General features: G+C 43.9%; 12 protein-coding genes and 2 non-coding genes across 14 annotated transcripts; 9 read left to right on the top strand and 5 right to left on the bottom strand.

The window, feature by feature from the left end:
• Positions 1-1,060: 1,060 nt before the first annotated feature.
• On the top strand, positions 1,061-3,047 carry VTP21DRAFT_9755 (uncharacterized protein; the record flags this gene model as incomplete). The annotated part of the gene is made up of 6 exons (XM_069400736.1): positions 1,061-1,545; positions 1,626-1,709; positions 1,781-1,906; positions 1,976-2,181; positions 2,252-2,822; positions 2,903-3,047. 6 exons carry the CDS (start codon positions 1,061-1,063, stop codon positions 3,045-3,047), a joined length of 1,617 nt encoding a protein of 538 aa, XP_069253481.1.
• Positions 3,048-3,473: 426 nt separating this feature from the next.
• Positions 3,474-3,845, bottom strand: VTP21DRAFT_9754 (uncharacterized protein; the record flags this gene model as incomplete). The annotated part of the gene is made up of 1 exon (XM_069400735.1): positions 3,474-3,845. The coding sequence occupies one exon, from the start codon at positions 3,843-3,845 to the stop codon at positions 3,474-3,476; it is 372 nt and encodes a 123-aa protein (XP_069253480.1).
• Positions 3,846-4,186: 341 nt separating this feature from the next.
• On the bottom strand, positions 4,187-4,921 carry VTP21DRAFT_9753 (uncharacterized protein; the record flags this gene model as incomplete). Its single annotated transcript, XM_069400734.1, has 1 exon — positions 4,187-4,921. One exon carries the CDS (start codon positions 4,919-4,921, stop codon positions 4,187-4,189), a length of 735 nt encoding a protein of 244 aa, XP_069253479.1.
• Positions 4,922-5,482: 561 nt separating this feature from the next.
• Positions 5,483-6,248, bottom strand: VTP21DRAFT_9752 (uncharacterized protein; the record flags this gene model as incomplete). The annotated part of the gene is made up of 3 exons (XM_069400733.1): positions 5,483-5,691; positions 5,785-6,135; positions 6,194-6,248. 3 exons carry the CDS (start codon positions 6,246-6,248, stop codon positions 5,483-5,485), a joined length of 615 nt encoding a protein of 204 aa, XP_069253478.1.
• A 967-nt stretch (positions 6,249-7,215) lies between these two features.
• Positions 7,216-7,741, bottom strand: VTP21DRAFT_9751 (uncharacterized protein; the record flags this gene model as incomplete). Its single annotated transcript, XM_069400732.1, has 2 exons — positions 7,216-7,391; positions 7,471-7,741. The coding sequence occupies 2 exons, from the start codon at positions 7,739-7,741 to the stop codon at positions 7,216-7,218; spliced, it is 447 nt and encodes a 148-aa protein (XP_069253477.1).
• A 1,117-nt stretch (positions 7,742-8,858) lies between these two features.
• On the top strand, positions 8,859-8,931 carry VTP21DRAFT_t61. The gene has a single exon. It is a non-coding gene; the product is annotated as a tRNA-Arg (tRNA).
• A 196-nt stretch (positions 8,932-9,127) lies between these two features.
• On the top strand, positions 9,128-10,544 carry VTP21DRAFT_9750 (uncharacterized protein; the record flags this gene model as incomplete). Its single annotated transcript, XM_069400731.1, has 3 exons — positions 9,128-9,327; positions 9,428-9,758; positions 9,849-10,544. The coding sequence occupies 3 exons, from the start codon at positions 9,128-9,130 to the stop codon at positions 10,542-10,544; spliced, it is 1,227 nt and encodes a 408-aa protein (XP_069253476.1).
• Positions 10,545-11,042: 498 nt separating this feature from the next.
• VTP21DRAFT_9749 (uncharacterized protein) lies at positions 11,043-12,388 on the top strand (the record flags this gene model as incomplete). The annotated part of the gene is made up of 3 exons (XM_069400729.1): positions 11,043-12,035; positions 12,098-12,262; positions 12,326-12,388. The coding sequence occupies 3 exons, from the start codon at positions 11,043-11,045 to the stop codon at positions 12,386-12,388; spliced, it is 1,221 nt and encodes a 406-aa protein (XP_069253475.1).
• A 510-nt stretch (positions 12,389-12,898) lies between these two features.
• VTP21DRAFT_9748 (uncharacterized protein) lies at positions 12,899-16,090 on the top strand (the record flags this gene model as incomplete). The annotated part of the gene is made up of 7 exons (XM_069400728.1): positions 12,899-13,023; positions 13,091-14,021; positions 14,098-14,295; positions 14,363-14,635; positions 14,705-14,980; positions 15,063-15,539; positions 15,611-16,090. 7 exons carry the CDS (start codon positions 12,899-12,901, stop codon positions 16,088-16,090), a joined length of 2,760 nt encoding a protein of 919 aa, XP_069253474.1.
• A 204-nt stretch (positions 16,091-16,294) lies between these two features.
• On the bottom strand, positions 16,295-16,367 carry VTP21DRAFT_t59. Its single transcript has one exon. It is a non-coding gene; the product is annotated as a tRNA-Arg (tRNA).
• Positions 16,368-17,018: 651 nt separating this feature from the next.
• On the top strand, positions 17,019-17,456 carry VTP21DRAFT_9747 (uncharacterized protein; the record flags this gene model as incomplete). The annotated part of the gene is made up of 2 exons (XM_069400727.1): positions 17,019-17,318; positions 17,433-17,456. 2 exons carry the CDS (start codon positions 17,019-17,021, stop codon positions 17,454-17,456), a joined length of 324 nt encoding a protein of 107 aa, XP_069253473.1.
• A 343-nt stretch (positions 17,457-17,799) lies between these two features.
• Positions 17,800-18,069, top strand: VTP21DRAFT_9746 (uncharacterized protein; the record flags this gene model as incomplete). Its single annotated transcript, XM_069400726.1, has 1 exon — positions 17,800-18,069. The coding sequence occupies one exon, from the start codon at positions 17,800-17,802 to the stop codon at positions 18,067-18,069; it is 270 nt and encodes an 89-aa protein (XP_069253472.1).
• Positions 18,070-20,994: 2,925 nt separating this feature from the next.
• Positions 20,995-21,633, top strand: VTP21DRAFT_9745 (uncharacterized protein; the record flags this gene model as incomplete). The annotated part of the gene is made up of 2 exons (XM_069400725.1): positions 20,995-21,303; positions 21,346-21,633. The coding sequence occupies 2 exons, from the start codon at positions 20,995-20,997 to the stop codon at positions 21,631-21,633; spliced, it is 597 nt and encodes a 198-aa protein (XP_069253471.1).
• A 1,691-nt stretch (positions 21,634-23,324) lies between these two features.
• VTP21DRAFT_9744 (uncharacterized protein) lies at positions 23,325-24,329 on the top strand (the record flags this gene model as incomplete). Its single annotated transcript, XM_069400724.1, has 1 exon — positions 23,325-24,329. The coding sequence occupies one exon, from the start codon at positions 23,325-23,327 to the stop codon at positions 24,327-24,329; it is 1,005 nt and encodes a 334-aa protein (XP_069253470.1).
• Between the last annotated feature and the right edge of the window lie 134 nt (positions 24,330-24,463).

The raw sequence follows: 24,463 nt of genomic DNA, 5'->3' as shown, positions 1-24,463 counted from the left end.
TATCTATATCAATAGGAGATTTGTGGAAAAGAGTGAAAGAAAAAAGGTTGGAAAGATGGTGTTTTGAAATAGTCCATAGTTTATAATACGTATTATTCGGGTTGTTCTGCCATCGATAACAGGGGCTCCCCATTTTCCAATGAAGAAACCCATGAGGCATCGACTGGGGGTTGCCAATTCATTTCCAAGTCATCGATGAACTGTTCTTTGCGATGAAGAGTATAAATTATTTACTATGGATTTTCTAACTAATGGTAGTACGCTCGTAATTGCATTACCAGACTCGTCAATCGTCCTCTCGCTATTATTCAATCACCTGTTAACTTAATGTAAACTTATTTGTGTTAATAGGCTATTACGCTGATGAACGAGTACGCAAAAATGCATATAAATTGTGGAGATCCGTTATAGAAATAAGCATGATTGTAGCTAGTCAAATTAAGATATTTGGCTTTTTTTTATTCTGGATAAATGAAACTCTCTTCAGTGTACGGTAGAATATCTTTGGTTCATCTTTTATCCTAGAAGTTGTCACTCCAACAGCGATCGTAAATTCGATCTCTACCAATTCAACTTAACACTTCGAGAAAAAAAAAAGGTTTCAGGGCGTGTTCAAAGAATCATACTATATCGGCGGTATGACAAAATAGTATCCAAAATTCTGCTCTTTCTGCCCATTTACGCCTACCGGACCTCGCCCCCTAGACTTGTTATGTAAGCAAACAAAACAGTAGTAAAAATATGAATCAACACCAGCCGTCCCCATACAATAGAGAAGACTGACTACCTTCATTCAATAGCGTATTGGCAAATTCTCTTCCCTATTAAGCCGGGTAGAAATCGGCTGCCAAGAATATCTTTTAATTTCCTCCAATCCTGGAGCTTTGTTTAGGGCAATTTTTTTTCAATCGAAAATTCTTGAGTGTGGTGGCGTAAGGTCTTTTCATTAAAGTGCCTCCGTCAAATCTCTTTTTGTTAATCGGCCTTTTTTCGCTCCCGTTCTATTAAAATCTCCTCGTTTCTTTTCTCTCCATCACCACAAAACCTACTCTAAATCGCAATGTCCTACGGCTATCCGCCTCCGCAAGGCCAGGGCTATCAAGGTGGCCAGCAACAGCCTTATTACCCGCCGCCTCCTCCACAGCAACAGTACGCACCACCGCCCAATCCGCCACCGCCCCAATCCCAACCATACTACATGCCGCCCCCTCCTACGTACCAATCTGGTCCGGACGGCTATGCATCTCCGCAACAGTCTTACCAACCCCCTCCCCCGCGACCGCAAGACTCTGAAAAATTCAATCCACAGCCTAAATGCAATGATGTTTTCTTTGCGATCCTCTTTATCGTGCACCTGCTTGGGTTTGTGGTACTGAGCTACTTTGGCTTGAGTGCAGCCGTGGATAAGGGTATATTTTCTGGCCGCCCCTCGGGCTCGGGCACGTCTTCTAGTATTAATCTGGACACCGGCTTAATTGTGGTGCTGTTTATCCTTGCCGTGATTGGATTCGTGATAAGCTTTTTCTATGTTCTGCTCGCCCAAAGGTAATGAGTCTGGGCAGAGTGGCACCAGTTGAACCCTGACGATGTGAGCTCATTCTGCATTTACTTTTGCAATACTACAGATTCCCGCGTTTCTTCATCAAATTCACTTTTCTTCTGTCCATTCTCGTGTACATTGGCGTCACGATATTTTTCTTTGTTATGGGGTAATCGATCATGGGCCAATTCCTTTCCAAGAAGAGCCGATGGCTAATGCTTTTTGAATGTCCCTTGGTAGATATTTTGTAGGCGCGATTATCTTTTTGATATTCTCGGTGCTCTTTATCATGATGTGGTTCTGGTGGAAAAGCCGCATTCCTTTCGCCGTGGTCATGCTGGAGACCGTCACCTCCATCATGCGCAAGTAACTGTCACCGTGCATATGTGACTGGCCAACCCTTGATCCTCTAATCCGCCTCTCCTTTTCCTTTAGATACTACGGCACCGTCATCATTGCCATCGCCGGCCTGGTGGTAGCCATTGCCTACAACGTGTGGTGGATTTTGACGGTCATTGGGCTCTACCAATGGCTCTCCACCACTACCACGCAGCCCAACGGCACTCAGCAGACGACCAGTGATGGGCGTCTTGTGGTGGCAATGATCTACTCCGTTTTTAGCTTCTATTGGGTAACACAAGGTAAGGGTGTCGCGCTATAGCATCGAACTTTGTTGACGCTCACCCGCGGAATCCTCTGCTCCATCCACAGTGATTGAAGGTGTGATTCACGTTACCGTCAGTGGCGCATTTGCCTCCTACTACTTCTTGTACGGAACCCCCACGGCCCCGTCCAACCCCACCATTGGATCGCTGAAACGAGCGCTCACCACCAGCTTTGGAAGTGTCTGCTTCGGGGGGCTTCTTATTGCGATTATCCAGACCCTGCGCACGCTCACGCGCTCTGCCGCGTACGATTCCAATAACGCGTTTGCCGCTTTCTGCCTCATCTGCATTGACTGCCTGCTGGCTTGTATCGAGGGGATCCTTGAATACATCAACTTCTACGCGTATACTCAATGTGCCATCTATGGAAAGCCGTTCCTGCGGGCCGCCAAGGACACCTGGACCATCATCAAAGACCGCGGCATTGAGCAGATCATCAACGACAACCTGGTTGGAAACGTGGTGGGGATGGGTGCCTTCCTGGTGGGCATCATCACAGGGGTGCTGGGCTACATCTATCTGGTGATTGCCAAGCCCGCATTCAATGGTGGGGCGGCCAATGGCCCCTACACCGTCATCATTGTGTTCGTCAGTTTCCTGCTTGGCCTGCAGATGATGTAAGCGTTGCGGAGGGCTAAACTCTATCGGCGGACGGCTTGATGTGCTCTTCTAACCCCCCTTCTTTCCTTTATTCTAGGTACATCTTTGGAAGTGTGATCCTATCAGGTAACGCCACTACCTTCGTGGCCCTGGCCGAGGACCCCGGCGCACTAGCGCGAACAAAACCCGAGCTCTTCGAGAAGATACGACAGACATGGCCCCGGGTGGTGCAGGGGGTATAGCCTCTCCTCTTCCCGAGTCTCGTGCTATATTCAGTTGGTTTATTTCCACTATGATTCTTTTTCCCACTCCATTTATTCGGTTAGCCTTGGCATAGCACCCAACGATAATTATTCTATTCCCTCCCCCCCCCCCCCCTTCCATTTCCCGCCCGCATTCTTACTTTAATACATGATTATTTGTCTTTTATATATTATTATTATTAGAAAGCGAAGGAGATAAAAAAGTAACCATATCATTAAAATGGAAAAGTAGAAAGAGAGAGAGAGAAGCCTACTCTATTTACAGTTGCTTCCTGGGAAGCCAGGAGGGATCAAGAAGTAAAAATAAATCAAAGCGACATTAGAAGTGCGATATAGCAACTATAATATAGCATATCAGATAAAGGGTCAGGGAGTAGGGGTAGGCGGTTGAGCATCGCAGGCCATTCAGCTAGCGGGAGCGGTTGAGGGTTCGGGAGCCTCCTCGTTCTGCATCTTGCCAAACAATTTGATGCTCTTGGCGGTCAATCCGCCCACCTCATTCACATCCCCATTGAAACTCTTGATGATGTCGTAGCAATTGTCATCGGAGTAGAGGCGCACCTCGGCATCATTAGGGACCACGGTGAGGGACGAAATGGGGAATTGGCAGCTCTGGCCGAGACTCTTGCAGAGGCCAGGTTCAGACGAGACTGGGCAGGACTCGTCGTGCGAGCCGGAGAGCACGCAAACAATGGATTTTTTGTCGAGCGACTCTATACCCTGGGCAGAGATCCAGGCAGGGAGGACCAAGAAAAGCGAGTAGGCATGTATCCGCATAATGGCGATTATGATTGGGAGAGCGGGAGCAACAGAGGATGGATCGAACTGGCGGAGGAAGAGGGCGAAGGGCGAGCGGGGGAAGAGGAGAAGGTTAGGGAAGACAGGAAGCCAAGAGCCAGCAAAAAAGCGGTAGCGGAGAGAGAGGTCAAGTTTGAGGGTTAGGTTTAAAAAGACGAGGGATCTCACCGCTCATAGGCCGGCAAGATTTTCAATCTGATTTTCAATCCCAAGACCGGCGCTGATTGGGCACGATTAGATGATGAGAAGAATTTATTAAATAGGAGGATGAACAAGAATATTACATGCAGTGCAAACAAGAAAACGAGATGGAGAAGTGATCAAACAAATAACCGGATGACGTCCCGGGGATATACCCGCTTGCCACAAGCGCACTTCCGCCCCCCCCTGGTGAGGCTCTCGACGCATGTGCCGCACACCACATGCCCACACCTCCGCACCGCATGCATCTCCTTCTCGGACAGCTCGTTCAAGCACAGCGGGCACGCTACCGGTTGGGCCAGGGACCGGGTGAACCCCGGCTTCGCCACCCGCGCCGGCTTCATCGGCGCTGATGTAGGGTAAGGGCCAGCAGCGCGGCGCCCACTCTCGGAATCCTCGTCCTCCCAAAACCAGTCCGGGGAAGAATCTAGCCAGGTTGGAGGCAATCCTTCCATCAGCACCGTCTGGAACTGATAATATCGCGGCTGAAGAAGGCCTGACATGGCGGCCTGCATGCGTTGCGCATTCATCCAAGTGCGCCGCCGCGAGTTTTGTGAAGGACCCCGACCCCCCGGTGTCCGTCGGGGGGCGGCGCGGCGGGTAGGGCGGCCTCGGCGCGAGCGGGTGGACGGGGCCGGAGATGCAGCGGGTGGAGGGGGGGGATTATTGGCGGTACGTAGGACAGAATCTAGGATCTCGAAGGGGCCGGTCAAGGTATGGGATGGAGAGTGGTTCTCGACGACACGAGTGATAATGACATCATCGTCTACTGATTGCGATTGAGATGCACTTGTGCTAGCTACAATATCCTCCGGTTCACTATCGCTCAAAATCTCGATTACCTCAGCAGCCATAGTGGGGTGAGATCCAAGGATGATTTTAGAAATCGATGGGGATCAATGGGATCAAAGCCCTTTGATTTTGGGGAAAGCTATTATAGATTCTAAATTTCGGAAGCTATAGAGGTGCTAAAGTGACAATTCTCAGCAGGCGTGATCAAGTGAACGGATCAAAATAGTGAGTTCATCAGGATGGAGATGATAAATTAGTGGGGCAGAGTCCAAAGGGGGGTTACTTATACACAGGAGAGGGAAAAATTAGATGTCCATTACGGGCGTGTCCATCAAGCATAGTCACTTTGGGAAATGTGGCGCAGCAGAGCAGTGACCAAGCTCCAAGAGGAGAGGCGAGGTTTCCAAGGTGCGGTCAAATACAAATATTATTTATTTAGATATGGATAAAGACAACGATTATAATTAGAGTATTGAAAAAGATAGATATAGATGGAAAAAGAAATAAGAAATAAACGAAGGGAAAAAAAAAATAGAAGAGAGAAACTCGGTCATCGAAACGGAATAGAAAACAAACAAATAAGGATAAAAAGAAAGATGCTCATCAGAATGAAACACGCGACCTCACATCACGACGCAGCAACATCCGCCCTCTTTTTCTGTCTGGGCCTGCTCAGAGGAGTATCCGTTCTGCCGAGCACCCGGCGACATCTCCTTATTGTACCTCCTGATTTCGCGCACAAGGTCATAAAATGCCTCCTCTACGTTGATGCGGTCTTTTGCCGACGACTCAAGGAAGGGGCACTGGAATCGTCGAGCAAGCTCCTTGCCCTCTATAAACAAGCAGAAAGAGACCAGTGAGTCCATTGGATCGAATGGACAAAACGGGAACCCGTTGATATGGGGAGAGAGGGGGGAAGCCATACCTTGCGTGGAAACCTGCCTCTCGTGTACCAAGTCGCTCTTGTTTCCCACCACCACCATCGGGAAATAGTCCTTGTCCTTCACTCTCAGTATTTGCTGATGGAACATGCTGATCTCCTCGAAACTTGAGCGGCTCGTGATGGCATATACCAACAAAAAGCCCTCCCCGGTGCGCATGTACTGTTCACGCATGGCGCTATATTCCTCTTGGCCCGCTGTATCGAGCACATCAAGCAGGGCGACCTCATCATCAATGACGCACTGCTTGCGGTAGGAGTCCTCGATGGTGGGATCGTATTCGTCGACGAAATGGCTCTGGATGAACTGAATCGTCAGTGCAGATTTGCCGACACCTAGAGATGAGATTGGGAATAAGCATCCACATCATCAGAAATCGGGATGAATCGGTACCTCCTCCACCCACAACCACCAGCTTGTATTCGCGCAGGAATTGTGCTTTCGACATCTCGACCCTATGAATCGATGGGGCAAAATGAGAAAACCGCAAAAAATAGCAAGTCTGAAACAAGATGAGGTAGTACACGCACAGTATTTGGACGATCTAATAGAAGAGCGAGGAATAAAAAGGCAAAGAATTAACAACCAAGGGAATCGAATCGGACGCGCGCAATGGAAGGAATGACGAAGAATAAAAGACAAAAAATAAAAAAGTGAGCGACACAGAAAATAAATACACAATCTCGTAATCTTGGCTATTCGAGGTTTTTATTATTTATGTTTCTGAATCCCAGGCCCGGCCCATTCGCCCTGAAAAACAGAGCGGAAAAAGAAGGGACCGCCCCTCTGGGCGGCAGAGGGCAAGCGCCGCGGGCGCAACCTACCTTAGGCAATAGTTCGTTGATCTAAAGAGCAGCGGCTAGCTCTGTTAGCAGGAGAAACACCACACAGCCAAAAAAAAAAATAGACTTTTTGCAAGCGGGTTACGCGAAATCTTTCCCGGGGGCACCGTGCATTTGAGTCGCACATGCACAAATATAATTTTCACAGGATTTGAAGCCTTTGCGAGTCAGTGTCGCTTTCATCATTGCTCACGCGTCAACCCGCCCTCGTTCGCGGGCCGCTCGATCTCGACCAAGGGCCTAGAATCAATTCGAGCGGGTTCGAGTCGAGGCCGCGCTGCCCCCCTCCCCCAGCCAGCAAGGCTTGGAAAGGCGGCCCTGCTACAGCCGCATGCAACCGGGTTGATTTAGCACAATCGCTTCATTTTTATACATCGAGCTGCATCTTGCAGACGCACCCAACCCCCTCGGCTGAAGCCAGTCTCGCCTTCGGCTAATCAAAGCAGCCCGGGAAACCCAAGGTATTTTCGGAATAGGGCAGGGGGATGACGCGGTATTGAATTCTAAATGAACAAGAGATCCCATCCATCCTTCTTGTGAGCTGAAAGTCTAAAACCCTCAACGGGCCAGAGCTTAATTGTCACCGGCAGAGAAGGGGTTTGCAGCCAAGCGCCGGGAGAAGAGTCTGGCGCGCACGCGATGCACACCACCCCTTCGGAGCCTCTCAACGGCTTTGCGCGACTGCATGGTTAGACTCCGGCCCAGAGTAAGGCGAGACCGAGCAAGTCTGGGGGATGGCCCAACTTGGCCTTGACAGCAGAGCTACGCATGGGGAATTCAGGGGTCAGCCTCTCTCCCTAAACCCATGGTCAGGCTATCCTGAGTTACAAATGAAGCCACAGGGGCACCATAGATACTCCGAGCGAAAAAGCTTATACTGGGTACAAATAGCTTGCTGCACCCCCATTCCACGGGTACGGTCAGAGTGCTTAACCTTTAGCATCCAAGATTTTGCGGCAACGGCGGATGATTCCAGCTCGAGCTTCAGCTTCAGTTGCACCAGGGCTCTCCCATGGGAATCCGCTTGTCCCGTTTGGGCGTCAATACTCGGACGAGATTCCTCTTGGCAGTCAAGGCGACGATGTTGAACAATTTGCATCTTTGCACTCTGGAAAGAGTCAATTGAAAGAAAAGAAATTCAAATGGAGAGCTAGCAAGGTCACCAAACACGCAGTCCAATTGACCGAGGGTCCATATTCTATAAGGCGACAGAAGCAAATATTACACAGGTGGGAATTAAAGTTAGGGTTAAAACGGCTGATGATGTTATCTAGAAGTTCTTTTTATTAACTACGGCCTAGTAACTCCGACAACCCGTTGGAGAGTCGAAGCAGAGCATAGAAAGTTCAGGAAGCTCTGTGCAAACATTGGAGAATGGCACAAAGGTTATGTGCTGACACTGTACATGATAACAAGGGGGCGAAATGAATAGCAGTGATGGGCTGAGCAACGAGTATCTGGGTAGAGCGTCTTCATAATGCCGAAGATGCTTGCATTTAGCGGGCAACCAGTTGAGCAAACCAGCCGGGTACCGTGCCGGGTTTGCTTTGATATCCCGAATGACATAAGTCACTCAAAGCATATTCTGGCTTAATATGCTTACATGACCCAGGCAAGTTGTTTTAGCAACCTCCAACAGTATATGACACCTCGGGCCTCCTGGGAGGGGACAGACTAGCTAGAGAATTAGATGGTGTGTTCCTCGTTGAAATTTTATATTTAATCCGTCGAACTAACTTAGTTTGCATCTATCAATTTGAATAAACTCAAGGATGAGTCGAGTTCGTGAACCAATGTTATCACTTAATGACGCGATGAGAGTAGGCTTAGATTTCCCAATTGAACTCGACAACGAAAAATGCCCACGGTTGATAAGCAGACAGATGGATACAGGAGTCATTAGTAGAGCAAGGCGCCACCTTTCGGCATCAGAGTCGAATCGCATATTGGAAAAGCATCGTATGGATTTTATTAGACCACTAGTCCATTATGCCCCGGATATTCTTTGTAGACCAGGACTCCAGCGACTTGTTGGTTTCTTTAAAGTTTGAGGAGGGACCAACACCTTCATCAGTCCAAGCCAGTGCGAATTGGTCCCGATCTGAACAGCTTTCCGAACAAAAAAAAAAAAAAAAAAAAAAAAAAAAAAACGAATCCAAAACTTCGTTTATAAACACTAGTCATTCCGGAACAAAGCGTGTGGCTTGAACTGAATAGGGTGTATGGCCAAATGGACAAGGCGCCTGACTACGAATCAGGAGATTCCAGGTTCGACCCCTGGTACGCTCGATTTAGGACTGGAAGATCAGAGAGATTCGGATTTGCTTTTTTATGCCCGGTTGTGTCACGCAGTCACACAATATATCACACAACATTTTTTTTAAGCCCTTCTGTGTTGTCTATTAGGCTTATTCATCATTTTTTTTTTTCGTTGATTGCTTCTTTGTTTTAATCGATTCTCTTTCTTTCATCACTTGTTCGGAGGATGTTTTCGGGACTATTCGGAGGCAACAGTTCGAAAAATGGATCTAATGGACGAGGAAGCGAGAACGGAAAATCCAATGGCCAGCAGTTGAGTAGCGAATTCATGTCGTTTCTCAGCACCATTGCCTCTTTCAGCGGAGATCTCGCCAGTATGACTTGCCCATCGTTTCTGCTGAGTGGGATGTCGCTGCTAGAATACTCGTAAGTTGGTTTCACCCCTTTCATCATCGATTGTTTCTGCACATCCGTGAATTTTTGCCTCGGATTCTATTATATTCGAATCTTACGCTTTTCTTCCTAGTGCTTTTTGGGTAGATCATCCCGAGCTTTTTGCTGCCATCACCGAATCCGATTCAGAATCTGAGCGTATGCTTGCAGCGGCCCGATGGTTCATCTCTACTCTGCGCGGGAGCTACACAACCGAAGGTAGAGCAGCTACCCGAGGAGAAAGCGAGAAAAAGCCATTCAATCCGCCTCTTGGAGAGCAATTTTTTGCAACATGGCCAGCCGTTGGCGATCTGGGCGAAACGAGGTTGATGGCAGAGCAGGTTTCACATCATCCCCCCGTATCGGCTTTCTGGGGAATAAACGAGAAGGCGGGAGTGGAACTTGTAGGCCATTCCGGCCAAAAGGTAAATCACCTAGCACCGATGCTGCATTCGGTCCAATACCTTGAGCCATTCGTACTGACTAGACTCTCTGCCTATCCTATGACGGCTTAGACAAGATTCCGTGCTCCCTATGTCTACGTCGACCAAGCAGGACATGTGGTGATTACGCTGAAGAAACGCAACTCCGAGCAATACCTGGTGACTCTACCCCATCTTTTTATCAAGAATTTGCTCACGGGCAGTCCTTATACCGAAGTGTGCGATACCAACTGGATTGTTTCCTCTACTGGCTGGACTGCTCGCTTCTCTTATAGCACCCGCAACCTGTTCTCTGGCACAAACCACAGCTTCAAATGCACGGTATCCAACCCAGCCGGGAAGCCGACGCACGAAATCGAAGGCACATGGGCCAGTGTATCCGAGGTAGTGGACCTGGCGACCAACGAAAAGAAGCTATTTTTGGATGCGGCCAAACCGGGCCCTTCTCAAATGCAATTGAAGCCGTTGGAAGAGCAGGGCCCCATGGAATCGCACCGCCTATGGCATAAGGTGTCAGAGGCTCTACGGAATAAGAATTATTCTTTGGCAACTCGTGAGAAGACGTTGATCGAAGAAGAGCAGCGGGCGGCCAGACGGAAGCGTGCGGAGACGGGCGAAATCTGGGAGCCAAAGTATTTCAAGAATGTACCCGAGGATGAGCCGTTCAAAAAATTGGTGGAGAAGCTTTCTACTGGCGATCGACCCCTCGACTATGGACAAGGCCGATGGCTACTGAAAGAGGAACCGGCGACCGCCAATGGGCACTAGAGAATCACATCAAATATCATTTTTATATTATTAGTAATCTTACATCCATGTTTTATTTTAAGATATCGGCTCATTTTATCTCGCTTTTCTTTTATCTAATTATATAATGATGATGGAACCTCTTCTGCGCTCTCTCTGTTCTTTCTTGCCTCGTTGTTTTTCCCCATTCTCCCCACCCTCGCTAATATAGATCTCATTTTTTTTAACTTAAAAAATAACAAGGTGTCATATTCCAAGAAAGGAGGCTGCATCGCCGATGATCCACCAGAAAATAGGTTCGAGCTCCAACAGCCTAGCTTTTATATAGCATGAAAGAAGTTTCTTTTTGTTCTCCGGTGACGCGATTTTTTCTTGCCCTTTTCTATCTTGGCGCATGTCTATTTTTAACGTGTGGCGGGGATAACGACTCTATTATCCGCATTGGTCTTATCTCCTTTGTTTATTTCTTTTTTCCCCTATATTTTTTTTCGCGTTGGTGAGGTTGACCCAGGATTAGTCATGGCATACCAGCAATATTATTCCCGACCAGGAGAGAATGAGAAAGCCCATTCTACCAACGTATACCCCTCCTATCCTACCCCTCAACAATATGAGCCATACCAGAACCCGTTTGAAGACCAAGGGCCACCCCAACACGAATATCCGCAACCATCTCAGCGGTTGCGTGATTATTACCCAGAAGCTCACCCTTCCCCCGGTGAAGACTACTCCATGCGTGTGCTGTCACCCCATAATGAGATAGACCCAAACAGCATTCCTGAATTGCCCCACATTCCCCATCCACCGCCACCTGTGCCGCCGCATATCCCGCAAAATCCGCACCACTCTCTGGCCTCCACTGCTTCAGGCACCACGGCCGCCTCCAACACCGATTTCAATGAGGCTGACACTTTACGCGGCTCTCTCGACCCCTCCTATCCCATGAAAACGCTGCCGAACTCCGAGGTGCCTTTCGCCCAATCCCCTTCGATTATCTCTTATGGGAATAAGCATGCTGGATACCATCGATTCTCCGACGACGACTTTGAAAATGTGAAGCAGCAACGAAAGAGAGAGTTTCTTGGGAGGTGTTGTGGATGTTGTCCCCTTTGGCTGCGCATTGTCGGGTGTACATGTCTGGTGTTATTGATCGCACTGATCATTATTGCGGGAGCCCTTGTCGGGACGTTCAAGCAGCCGATCATCAAGTTCGAAGGGGTTGGAACCCATCCAGACGGCCTGTCTGTATATCAGCCACAGGCTAATAAGGCATTCACCATCAATGTGGGGCTGAACGTGAGTGTGGTAAACAACAACATATTTGGGCCCTACTTTTCAATGATCAAAGCAGATGCCTACTATCCCGTCCCCGCCGCCTTTGCCCAAGAAAGTGGATCGGATCCAAAGGGGGTGTATGTCGGAGGAGGAAACAAATCGGACGTCTATTTTGGGCCGCATTCCACCACGACCATAATATTCCCACTTTCGATCACTTACAACCCGACCATGAAGGTAACTCACTCACAATGATAGAATAAGCTTAAAAAAGTGGGTCACTCATTTCTCTTGAATAGAACTCACAAGCCATTCTTGCCGATATTACGAAAAAGTGTAGTCTTACTGGCTCAGCAAAGGAAAAGTTGAATATCAACTACGATCTCACGCTGTATCTCAGAATTTTGTTTGTTTCAATTGCACCCCGACTCTCGGAAAGCGCAAGCTTCGATTGCCCTCTGAAGGTAAGGTTGCAATATAAATGGGCCTTTTATCCAAAAATTAATCTCTTAATTTGATGTATACAGAATGGTCAAATTCCTGGCGCAAGCGAGATTATTAACCAGTTTACCGGCAACGGTCAACGCTAAATTATAAATATTCCTGTGAATATGTATTATTTATTATAAATCGAGTATCCCCCCTCCCTCCCCTTTTTTTTCTATTTTCAACTCATATCTGACCCATATATCTGATTTTCTGCTCCAAATTTATATCAAAAGTTCCATTCGCCTCATTTTTTTCCCCTTCACCCTCTTCCTTCTCGATTATATAACAGTAAAGATGCTCACGGTTTTTAATTATTCAATTGTGTTATTTTTATGGATGTATATTGGTATACTTTCTCTCTCTTCCTTCATTGTATAATAGAAAAGTGTTCCTCCGACTACCCAAAGATTCCCTCTTGAATGAATATTCGAGAATGTCAGTCACACTGTTTACTATCTTATGTGACAGTGAATTTTGCAAGGAACAATTAAATTGAATTGCTACTCTATTTCACTACCCATTCTTATTGACCACACGTTGATCATAAGTAGTCATGTTAGTACATTAGCCGTTATGATGCCTAGAAAAAAAAAACTCATCCCATTATTTTGATGTTTGTTGGACATAGGACCCGAATAATTGTTAAAAATCTGCCAAAGCATTATTCAGAGGAACGATTCAGAAAGCATTTCGAGCAGAAGGGGGAGGTCACTGATGCGAAGCTTATGAAAACATCGTATGTATTCATAGACATCGCTCGTCATTATTACATTTTCTGACTGGCTGCTTTATTTTAACAACAGATCAGGTGTTTTCAGACGGTTTGGTTACATTGGGTATAAGACTGACAAGGATGCGGCACGAGCAGTCAAATACTTTAATAACACTTACATCGATACCTCCAAGATCGTCGTCGAGTTAGCCAAACCAGTGGGAGACCAATCACTCCCCCGGCCCTGGTCGATGTACTCTGTAGGATCGTCGCTGAATCGACGCGTGATGAAAGGAGAAGATCCTAAAAAGGCTGAAGAGGAAAGAGCAGAACGCGCACGGAGAGAGGAGGAGGCAAGAAGGAAAGAGGAGGATATTAAGAAGCACACGGAGTTTGCTTATGGCGTAAGCGGGGAGGAAGAGATGGAGAAACTCAAGGAATATCTAGATACCATGAAGCCTCGTGCCAGAGGTCGCACATGGGCCAATGATGACGGAATAAGAACTCAGGAGGAAGGGAGGCAGAAGAAGGCCCCAAAGCCGAAAATTGAGACCAAATCAGTTGAAAATCGAAAGACTGGTGGAAAAGGGATGTTACTGACCAAGACGCATGTGAAATTTGGCGGAGATTCCGACGACGATGAATATGAAGATTTGCCATCAAAAAAGCCGGAGGATAAAGAAAAGCATGAAGATGAAAAAGAAGAGGACGAAGAAGAGAAGGAGGAAGAGGAGGAGGACAATACCGAGAACATCGAATTGGAAAAAAGTGGAGCAGCACATGATTCAACCATTTCAGACTTGGATTATTTGAAATCGAAAATGACGCTGAAGGGTGACGATATGATGGTTGACATTGAAAAAGATTCCGAAGATGGAAGCGAGGATGAGAATGGAGATTATGATGAGGAAGAAGAGGAGGAAGAAGAGGAGGATGAAAAGGAGGATGAAGAGGGAGAGGAAGAGAAACCGAGAGAAGAGGCGTTAGAAGAAGAGGAGCCAAACAAGATACCTAGCGAAATGGTTAATATTTTTACGATTGCACTTCCACCAAAATGCCACTAGATAGCTAATATCTAATCAATTTTATTCTCGATAGACCTGTGGTGAAGCATCTGCAAATACAAGAGATCAAGCCCACCAGGGGGTAGATGCATCCACAACGGAGACGCCAGCATACACTTCGCCGGAAGAGCAAATATCTGATACCGGGCGACTATTTGTACGAAATTTACCCTATAGCTGTACGGAGGATGATCTGCGGAAAGCATTCGAAGCGTTCGGGCCATTATCAGAGGTGATATTCAATTGATACTGGGCTTATTTTAGGTAAAACTATACTAACTTTTCCTCCTGGCTTTCAGATACATATGCCGATTGATCGCCAATCTAAACGATCCAAAGGATACGCCTATGTTCTTTATTTACTTCCTGAGCATGCATTGAAGGCTTTTGCAGAGTTGGATAACAAATTTTTCATGGGACGCCTACTCCATATCTTGCCTGCACAAGAAAAGCCACCTGCTCCTGAGGAGAAAGTCGGGGGACCAGGGATGACCAACGTGAAAAAGCAACGTGAAGCAAAAAAGAAGGCGCAAGCAGGCTCTGATTTCAACTGGAATAGTTTGTTCATGAGTGTGAGTGTTATTTCATATCTATAGTAGAGGGGGGACGATTGACCGATGCATGTAAATTTGGTTTAACAGGCGGATGCAGTTGCAGAATCCATTGCCGACCGACTTGGTGTAGCAAAGTCAGATATCCTTGACGCAGAAGCGGACAATGCCGCAGTACGTCTCGCGCTTGCTGAAACTCATATTGTCCAGGAGACAAAGAAGTTCCTGGAGGAGGAAGGAATCGTTCTGGACGCCTTTGGCAAAAAGGAGCGCAGTGACACAGTGATATTGGTCAAAAATATACCCTATGGGACCACGGAGGATGAGCTGAAGGAGCTATTTGGAAAGCACGGATCGCTTGGACGGGTACACTACATATTGATATTTTCAATATCAGCAAATTGACTAATTGATTCCTTCATATATTGACTCATTTCGCTTAATGCAGATTTTAATGCCACCAGCCAAAACAATAGCTATTGTCGAGTTTTTGGAGCCAAGCGAGGCTCGAGTTGCTTTCCGCCACCTTGCTTATCGCCGATTTAAGGATGCACCCATCTATCTTGAGAAGGCCCCTGTTGGCATTTTCCGTGAAAAATACCAGGATGCCTTGTCTGCGCCCAAGAAGCAGCAGGCTGCTTCCACTGTCACGTCCGCCTCCGATTTAGTCGAAACTACCGCTGCAGAAGAGAAAGGCCCAGGCGAAGGAGCCGAGGCCGCTCAAACGCTTTTTGTGAAAAATCTCAATTTCACAACGACGGATGCTACCCTGACGAAAGCTTTCTCAAACTTGTCTGGATTCCGTGCGGCACGCATTAGCATGAAGAAGGACCCAAAACGACCTGGAGCAAAACTGAGCATGGGATTTGGTTTTGTCGAATTTGATACGAAGGAGAATGCAATGAACGCGTTAAAGGGCATGCAGGTATACACATAGACTGCTTTGTTGGAAAAGTCTTAACGATGATTTCTAATATATATCCAAAACTTTATTAGGGCTTTGTACTGGAAGGTCACGCCCTTCAGCTCAAGTTCTCTCAACGTCAAGTGAGCAAGGCCCTCGCTTCCTCCGACCGTTCTGGCGCTTCCTCAAAACAGCTCAATACTACCAAACTTCTTGTGCGCAACGTACCTTTCGAAGCTACCAAAAAAGATCTCAAAGAGCTTTTCTCCGCGTACGGAAAGATCAAAACCCTTCGTTTACCGAAAAAATTCACTGGAGGCCATCGTGGTTTTGCTTTCATTGAATTTATGACGAAACAAGAGGCACAGAATGTGTATGAGACGATGGGAAGTACCCATTTGTACGGAAGGCATTTGGTGTTGGAGTGGGGAGAGGACGCAGGAAGTTTGGAGGAGCTGAGAGAAAAAACAAGTAAGCAGTTTGCAAGAGATAATGCGGATGAGGCCCCGGGGAAGAGAAGGAAAATCATGGAGGAAGAGAATGAAGAGTGGAACGGGATGGATATAGAGTAAAGCGTCTCAGGTCTCCTCCACCTATATTTATATATGACACATTGATTTCTGTTCTTTTTTCAATCGCATCTAATAACTTAATTTCATAATATGCATAATGAAGATTGCGCCAAATTTGGATTAAATTATTAAAAAATATATATATCCCTCTCGAAGTGAGATTAAGTATAAAAAGTAATTTAATGAGAAAATAAAAAATAGTAGCGAGCGTACCAGGGGTCGAACCTGGAATCTCCTGATTCGTAGTCAGGCGCCTTGTCCATTTGGCCATACACCCTTTGCTTGAATTGTTTTTGACAAGTTGGTTTTTGCTACGAGCAATCATTTTGACAGTCACAAATATAGGTTGAGAACTAAGACAGTTGAAACCTGGAAATCACGCTCAATATCCCTCCTAGGAAAAGTTTTGCTTATCAACTCTAGACTTTTGTCCAAGCTCTGGTACTTAGCCTATCTCAATCCCTTTAAATAAGACTTCTTTGATAGAATTTCCCGAATAGTCCAACGATTCCTCTGGGGAGGATGCCGCTCGCAAACCGAGTGAAGACTCCTGGAACAACCAAAGGGCTTCAGTCTGGGATTAATTGACCCAAAACACCAATGCACAGCCATCCTTACCTCATGGATCCAAAGAATCCACAATGCGCAAAGAGAGCGCATACAGCCGCCATGGTAACATTTAGCCATCCACATTCTTACGAAACACTACGTCCCAACTTAATCTAAGTTTCTCATGCTATACCATTCTATCTATTCTACTATTTCCATCTAACTCTTTATCTGTCTTACACTTGATAATATTGGCATTTTGCTGAAGCATTAGCCTGATTTAATGGCATTAATAGTAGGATCACTACCATCTACTTTGGGTCTTTAAATACCTATAGGATTCAACCAATCAAAGTGTCTTTAGAAACATCAGAGCAAAATGAGAGAGACCGGTCCCAATCCTGAGGTGAACATGCAGGTCTCCTTGCCAACGCTACGCCAACCAGCCATCTTAGCCATCCATGACCTGAGTTTTGAATCAGTACATGTTGCAAACCTTCTACAGTACCACAAGCGTAAATGCCAATACGGCCACTTTCCATTACCCAAGATAATACAACATAAGTATTCGTGTAATTATCAAGCCACCGATGCCAGCCCTGCAACTCTCCAATGCATCCTATTCTGTTTGAGTATGTCTCATCAACTTCTTGAGCTACAATATCACTCGGTAGGTAATGTAGGCGAGTCCGATGATATCCGATTGAGAAGAGCTTCTCTCTCTCACAGTGCATTATTTCTCTTGATACTGCACTGGCAAATTCATCGGACCATGCTGCACTATTTTCTCTAGGTTCAAACAGATCACAAATACTAATATTATCCATTAGCCTTTCTAAGAACTTGAGCCGATTTTTTTTAGTTTACAGGTGTATAAATTTGCGTTATAAAATATATTCATCTACTTTCCAATTTATAGCAAATCCCAGACTTGACTTGATAAAAGAATGTGTATGACTCAGAATAGTACAGTTATTTGTAACTTGCAATAAATGGATATCACCAAGCCATCTATTGCCTTTTTTGTATATTAAGTATTTGGACTCGTGCGTTTGAATGAGTATGGTAGTTTTTTAGTTGTAGTATAACCTGCATTAAAAACTCCTGCCTTCACATCTCTTATATCTCCTTTTACATTACTATAAGTTATAGAAAAAAAAATGATAGAAAGAGGATTTCAGGTATTCATCGAAGAGCCAGAGACCGAGAGCAGCATAAAAGCACCATTCAGAGGTGAAGCAAATGATTCTCTGATTTTAGATCATAATGTAGCTCCGAGCAGTGAATTATCAGAAGAGCTGAAAATACAGAATTCCGAAAAATTTAAAGCTAGACTTAGTGAATTGTCTGAAGAACTTATCGCTCAAGTAATTCGAGATAATAAGAGCTTGAGACAACTTGATTTGCGCGAAAAAAAAAATATCAGCTAAAGGAGGAATGGCAATCGGAAAGGTGCTTCGTGACAACAATGTATTAACGCATTTAAATCTGAGCTGCAATGGAATTTTAGACGAAGGAGTAAAGGAAATAGTTCAGGGAATTCAAGGGAACAATACTTTAACACACCTGGATCTAAGTAATAATGGAATTTCACCTGAAGGAGGATATGCAATTAGTCAAGCCCTTCGAGTGAATAAGAGTCTGGTACATCTCATCATATATGGAAACAATATATCAGCTGAAGGGGGAAAAGCTATAGGTCAGGCTCTCCGAAAGAATCAAACATTGACATATCTTGATCTAGGACGGAATAAAATATCTGATGAAGGTGGAAAAGAGCTCGCCGAAGCACTTCGAGAGAATGAGACCTTGAAGCTGTTAATTTTGGAGGGTAATGGAATATCGGATGGAGGAGGAAAAGCATTTGGACAAGCACTTCGAGAAAATATGGCTTTGACACATCTTGATATCAGTTGTAATAGGCTGAAGGGTGAGGGTGGAAAAGTAATCGCTCAATGACTTAGGGAGAACAAGTCTTTGACTAAGCTTGATCTGGGTTTTAATGAGATTACAGATGAAGGAGGAAAAGCCATTGGTCAAGCACTTCGTATTAACAAGTCTCTAATGCAGCTTGATCTGCGAAAAAATTCCATATCTGATGAAGGAGGAAATGAAATAGGTCAAGCACTTCGAGAGAATCAAAAGTTAACGCATCTTGATTTGAGACAGAATAAGATATCCGACGCAGGTGCAAGAGCAATAGGCCAAGGGCTTAGAGAGAATCAAAGTCTGATGCAGCTTAATCTGAGTCGGAACAGAATATCAGTCGAGGGAGGAAAAGCAATTGGCAAGGGGCTTAGATTGAACAAATGCTTAACGCGTCTTGATTTGAATCGAAACGGAATATCAGTTGAAGAAGGGAAAGCAATCGCTCAGGGGCTTCGAGAGAATATGACTTTGAAGTATCTAAATCTTGGCTCTAATAGCATATCAGCTGAAGGAGGAGTTGCAATAGCTCTAGCACTACGAGTGAACAAGACTTTAACTCATCTAAGTTTAAACGCAAACAATATATTTGATGCACGTGGAAAAGCAATAGCGCAAGCGCTCCAAGAAAATAAGACCTTGGTACAGCTCGAATTGCTTCTGAATGGTATTTTAAATGCAGGAGGGAAAGAGATAGCTCAAGCTCTTCGGGAGAATAAGAGTCTGCAGCTGTTAGATCTAAGTTATAATATGATATCAGACGAAGAAGAAAAAGCAATGATTCAATTACTTCGCGAGAATAAAACGTTAACAAGGCTTACTCTTAGTCAGCACAGGATAATAGAGCAAAACTAGGAAGAGCTGCTTAACTTGAACTGCGAGCTATCAATATAACATATGAAAAAGAGAAATCCTTTGTAAGAAAGTTTAGCGAATATGGGAGCATGTCGATGAAACTCCAAGCTTGAATCCATCAATTATTAAAGTAAGCCTTGGTTAATTGTCAGGAGAGTTAATTGTACAAGCATTTCAAGAGAATACAACTTTATTGAAGCTTGATCTGAGCTAGATTAGGCAGCGTATCAACCGAAAGAGGAAAGTTAATTGCACAAGCGCTTCGAGATAATACAAATTTGACGTAAATTAAATTGAGTAATAATAGTAAATCAGATGAGGGGAAAGATGAAATTGCTCAAGCATTTCGAGAGAATTCGACTTTGACGCAGCTTGATCTAGGGTTTAACATCGTATTGGGTGGAGGGAGCGATGCAATTGCTCGAGTGCTTGGAAAGAACATGACTTTACACCGCCTAGATATCAAATGGAATAGCATATCAGAAAGAAAAACACCTAAATACTTCAAGAAAACAAGAGTTTGTCGAATATTTTATTTAAACTCTATGCAAATTAATGTCATAAATTTCAATCATTATTATCGAGTTACAAGCAATTGGACTTTCCCTAAACTTTATCAGTAATAGAATTCATAATAATTAAGTTAGTGAGTATACGACCGTGGAGGCACAGTACAGCCTCACTCCCTAGTTGGAGGTTGTTGGATTCTAAAATATTCACTTTCAAAGATCAGACACAACACTATTGTTCTTACCGAATTTTTAATTTGAAGAACACATCTTGAAAAGGTAAACCCAGAAAGAATTATATGAATATAAGGACAGATTTACATGGTTATTGGGGGCGGCTAACTTTTATTAAATGTCTAACTTGTTAATCACTCTTATCTAGGTGCTAATCATCTCATATACGGCTTCTTTTCTATTGTATCTCATACATTCTTATAAAGGCTGAAGCAGATGGAAGTTGCAGGAATTGCTGGTCAGATACTTAGTTTGATTAATCAGATTAGCAATAAGAGAGATGAAATTAAGTTCAATAAAGCACGATGCGAAGAGATAGTATCTCGTTGCAATAGTTGGAGTATATTGTCCAAAATATGGATCAGAGAGCTCAGCAAAAGTATGACCATATTTTAGTAAAATTAGGCGAGACCTTACGAGATGCCGAAAAGATTGTAAATGCGTTTAGCAAGAGAGGTATCGTAAGGATAATGCTCACTAACTACACCTTTAAAGTTAATATCGTTTTACTAAGGTTGGATGGAATTATCCATGACCTCTGTCTCTGCATTTGTCTCAATCTCGACAAAAAATTTTCCTACCGACCCGAAAGAAGAGGTGTCAAATTTTGAAGCCCCTGACTCCATTGTCGAGCTTGCAGCTAGTTGTATTGAGCAGATCAAATCAGAGATTATGTGCGGTAGCGAGGAGGGACATTAGTTAAGTTATGATTCTGTACAGTTGTTGGAATACTGGGATAGTGGCTCGTTTGGAAAAGTATATAAGGGTTGCTGGAACAATATAACTGTGGCAGTTAAGATCATGAATAGACTGTCAAATTCCCTAGATAAGATGTTCAGAAAAGAAATTTATGCATTAAAAAAATTGCAAGGATGCAATAATATCGTGTCGTACTACGGATATTCAGTGTACGAGGAAAAGTGTATGGTAGTGATGGAGTTGGCCGAAAATGGGAATCTCATGGATTACTTGAGTGACTCTGATAACCACCTCGATGATCAAGTTAAAGAGATGATCATACAAGAAGTGGCATATGGGCTCTCCTTTATCCATCAACTCGGGGTCGTGCATCGTGATCTCAAAAGCAATAACATATTGCTAGATGGTACCATGCATCCCAAGATAGCTGATTTTGGACTAGTCAAAGGGAGTTAGAGCAGTATTCTCTTGACTTTGAGCAAGGGATCTGTACCAAATGGTGCGGTTCGATGGAGAGCACCTGAAGTATTAAATGATTTCAATCAGTACACTGCTAAATCGGATGTGTTCTCATATGGAGTGATTGTGTGGGAGATTCTCCATCGAAGATTACCCTCTGAGACCGAGTCAGACGATGCAGTAAGATATAAAGTAATAGATGGAATGCAAGAAAGCATTCAGGTTCAGTTCAAAAAATATCATACCATGATTGAAGCATGCTGGAAGCAAAATCCCGACGAGCGACCGGAGATTGATAATGTTATAGAATGATATTTTGCTGAAACAAAAGAGAGTGATGTGATAACAAACATTGGTGTAGTAACCTACGCTGGACTTTTGGCTAAATCGAAAGAGTTGAAACATGCAAAATTATATGCAAGTCTTCGTGAATCATCTGGAGAGTTAATTATGCAAGCGCTTAAAGAGATCACGATTTTGATGATGCTTGATCTTAGATATAATAACATATTACCTGAAGGAGGAAAAGCAATCGCTCAAGCGCTTCGAGAGAATAAAATTTTGACGCACCTATATCTTAATGGGAATAGAATATCAGACGAAGGAGGAGTGGCAATTGTTCAAGCACTTCGAGAGAATTCTACTTTGTCACATCTTAATCTGAAAGATAATGATATATCAGCTGAAAGAGGGAAAGCAATAGCTCAAGCACTTCGAGAGAACAAGAGTTTGACGCAATTTGATTTATGTTACAATGGCATATCAGATGAAGGAGGAAAAGTAATTGCTCAGGCACTCAGAGAGAACACGACTTTGGCGCAGCTTAATCTGAGTCGGAATAGCATATCAACTGAAGGAGGGGAAGCAACTACTCAAGCTTTTAGTGAGAATAAGACGTGACGCAGCTTGATCTTAGTTATTATAGCATATCTTTTGAATTAGGAGTAGCATTTGCTCAAGCACTTGGGGAGAATACAACTTTGACAGAGCTTAATCTGAGATATAATAGCATATCATGTGCAGGAGTAAGAGCAATTGCTCTAGCACTTCGAGAGAACGCGACTTTGACACGTCTTGATCTTGGTTACAATTTCATATCAGATGAAGGAGGAAAAACAATTGCTCAAACACTTCGTATGAACACGACTTTGGCGCAGCTTGATCTGAGTGGGGATAACTTATCCGATGATGGAGGAAAAGCAATTACTCGAGCACTTCGAGAGAACAAAAGTTTGAAGCAGCTTTTTCTGAGTGGAAATAGAATATCCGATGAAGGACTAAAATTATTAGTACAATTGCGTCTAGAGAAATCGATTTCGATAAATTTTGATCGGAGACTGAGGATGATATCGCCTGAAGAAGGATTTACAATCGTTCGCCCTTGTAGAATGAAGAAGATGCTATCGAAAATCTTTGTAATATGATGGATTTAGCATAACATGATTAATCTTTTATTATTTATTATTTTTATTAATTGTTTTTTTTTCTAATGCTTCTGCTAGGAAATATGAACAAAAGGGAAAGTAGAAAATATGCATTATTATATTATAAGTTGCCCTTTCAGTTTTTACAATTGCTCTTGCCTATATCTTGAATTTTTTTTATTATATTGTGGCTTGAATTATATTTCGCTTTGAAAAGCATTATGTGATAGTTAATTTCAAAACATATAAATTCGAGTCATAGAATAAAGTCATCTTTACTCCAAATTACACCATTTTAACTCGATAAAAGATTAAAAGTATATGACTCAGAATAGCATCTATTTTGTAACTATTAACGAACGGAAGAGCTGGTTTCCTTTTTTGTATTAAATTTTTGGGGCTCTGTAAATTTAGTATGGAGGTTAAAAGCTATAAGAGTTGTTGCATTTAAACACTAGCGTCTCTGCATCGCCTTTTCAGCTTAAACAATATTAAAAAGTAGTCGAGGAAGGCTTTCAAACTTTCAACCAAGGACCTAAGAACAAGAGTGCAATAAAAAGATAATTTAGTGGTGAAGAAATGATAGATATACACCAGATAAATCCCGATGAGCGGCCAGAGATTGATAATACTAAAGAAAGATATTGTGCTGAAATAGCGGGAGAGAATATTATATCAGACATCGGTGAAGTAACTTTCGCGGGATTAATGGATAAGATGAAGCAATTGAAACCAGCAAAATGCAAAGCAAGACGTTCTGAACAGTCAGGAGAGTTAATTGCACATGCACTTCGAGAGATCAATACATTAACGCAGCTTGATCTTGGCAATAATTCTATATTAGCAGAAGGTGGGAAAGCAATCGCTCAAGCACTCCTAGAGAACAAGACTTTGACACATCTTAATCTGAGTATTAACAAAATATCAGACGAAGGAGGAAAAGCAATTGCTCAAGCACTACGAGAGAACACGACTTTGACGCAACTTGATCTGAGTAGCAATGAGATATCAGACGTAGGAGGAAAAGCAATCGCACGAGCACTCCGTGAGAACAAGACTTTGGCACATCTTACTCTGAGAAGTAATAAGATAACGTGTGAAGGAGGGGTGTCAATCGCCCAAGCACTTCGAGAAAACAAAGTTTTGAGGCAATTTAATTTTGGAGGGAACAAGATATCAGACGAAGGAGGAGAAGCATTTGCTCAAGCGCTACGAGAGAATACCACATTGACGCAGCTTGATCTAAGTTATAATAGTATATCGGATATAGGAGGAAAAGCAATTGTTCAAGCATTACAAGAGAACACGGCTTTGGTGCATCTTGATCTGAAATTTAATGAGATATCAGACGGAGGAGGAAAAGCAATTGGTAAAGCATTACGAAAGAACACAGCTTTGACGCAGCTTGAACTAGATTATAATGAGATATCAGATGAAGGAGGGAATGATATAGCTCAGGCTCTTCGTGAGAACAAGACTCTGACAAATATTTATTTGTATGGGAATAACATATCAGATGAAGGAAAACAAGCTTTCGCTCAAGCACTTCGAGAAAACACCACTTTAACGTGCCTTGATCTCTAGCAAAATTGAATATCAGATGGAGAAAAAGCAGTCGCTCAATATCACCTTGGAATAAGAAAGCTATAAAAATTCGCTCCATTGATATTATTATGATACTTTGATTGTCATCGAGTTTATTCCTCCTTATATAAATA

This window comes from Calcarisporiella thermophila (assembly GCF_041956535.1).
Source record: "Calcarisporiella thermophila strain CBS 279.70 unplaced genomic scaffold VTP21scaffold_6, whole genome shotgun sequence".
In the NCBI taxonomy this organism is placed as follows: Eukaryota; Fungi; Calcarisporiellomycota; class Calcarisporiellomycetes; order Calcarisporiellales; family Calcarisporiellaceae; genus Calcarisporiella; species Calcarisporiella thermophila.
This window is presented reverse-complemented; position numbering and strand designations above follow the sequence as displayed.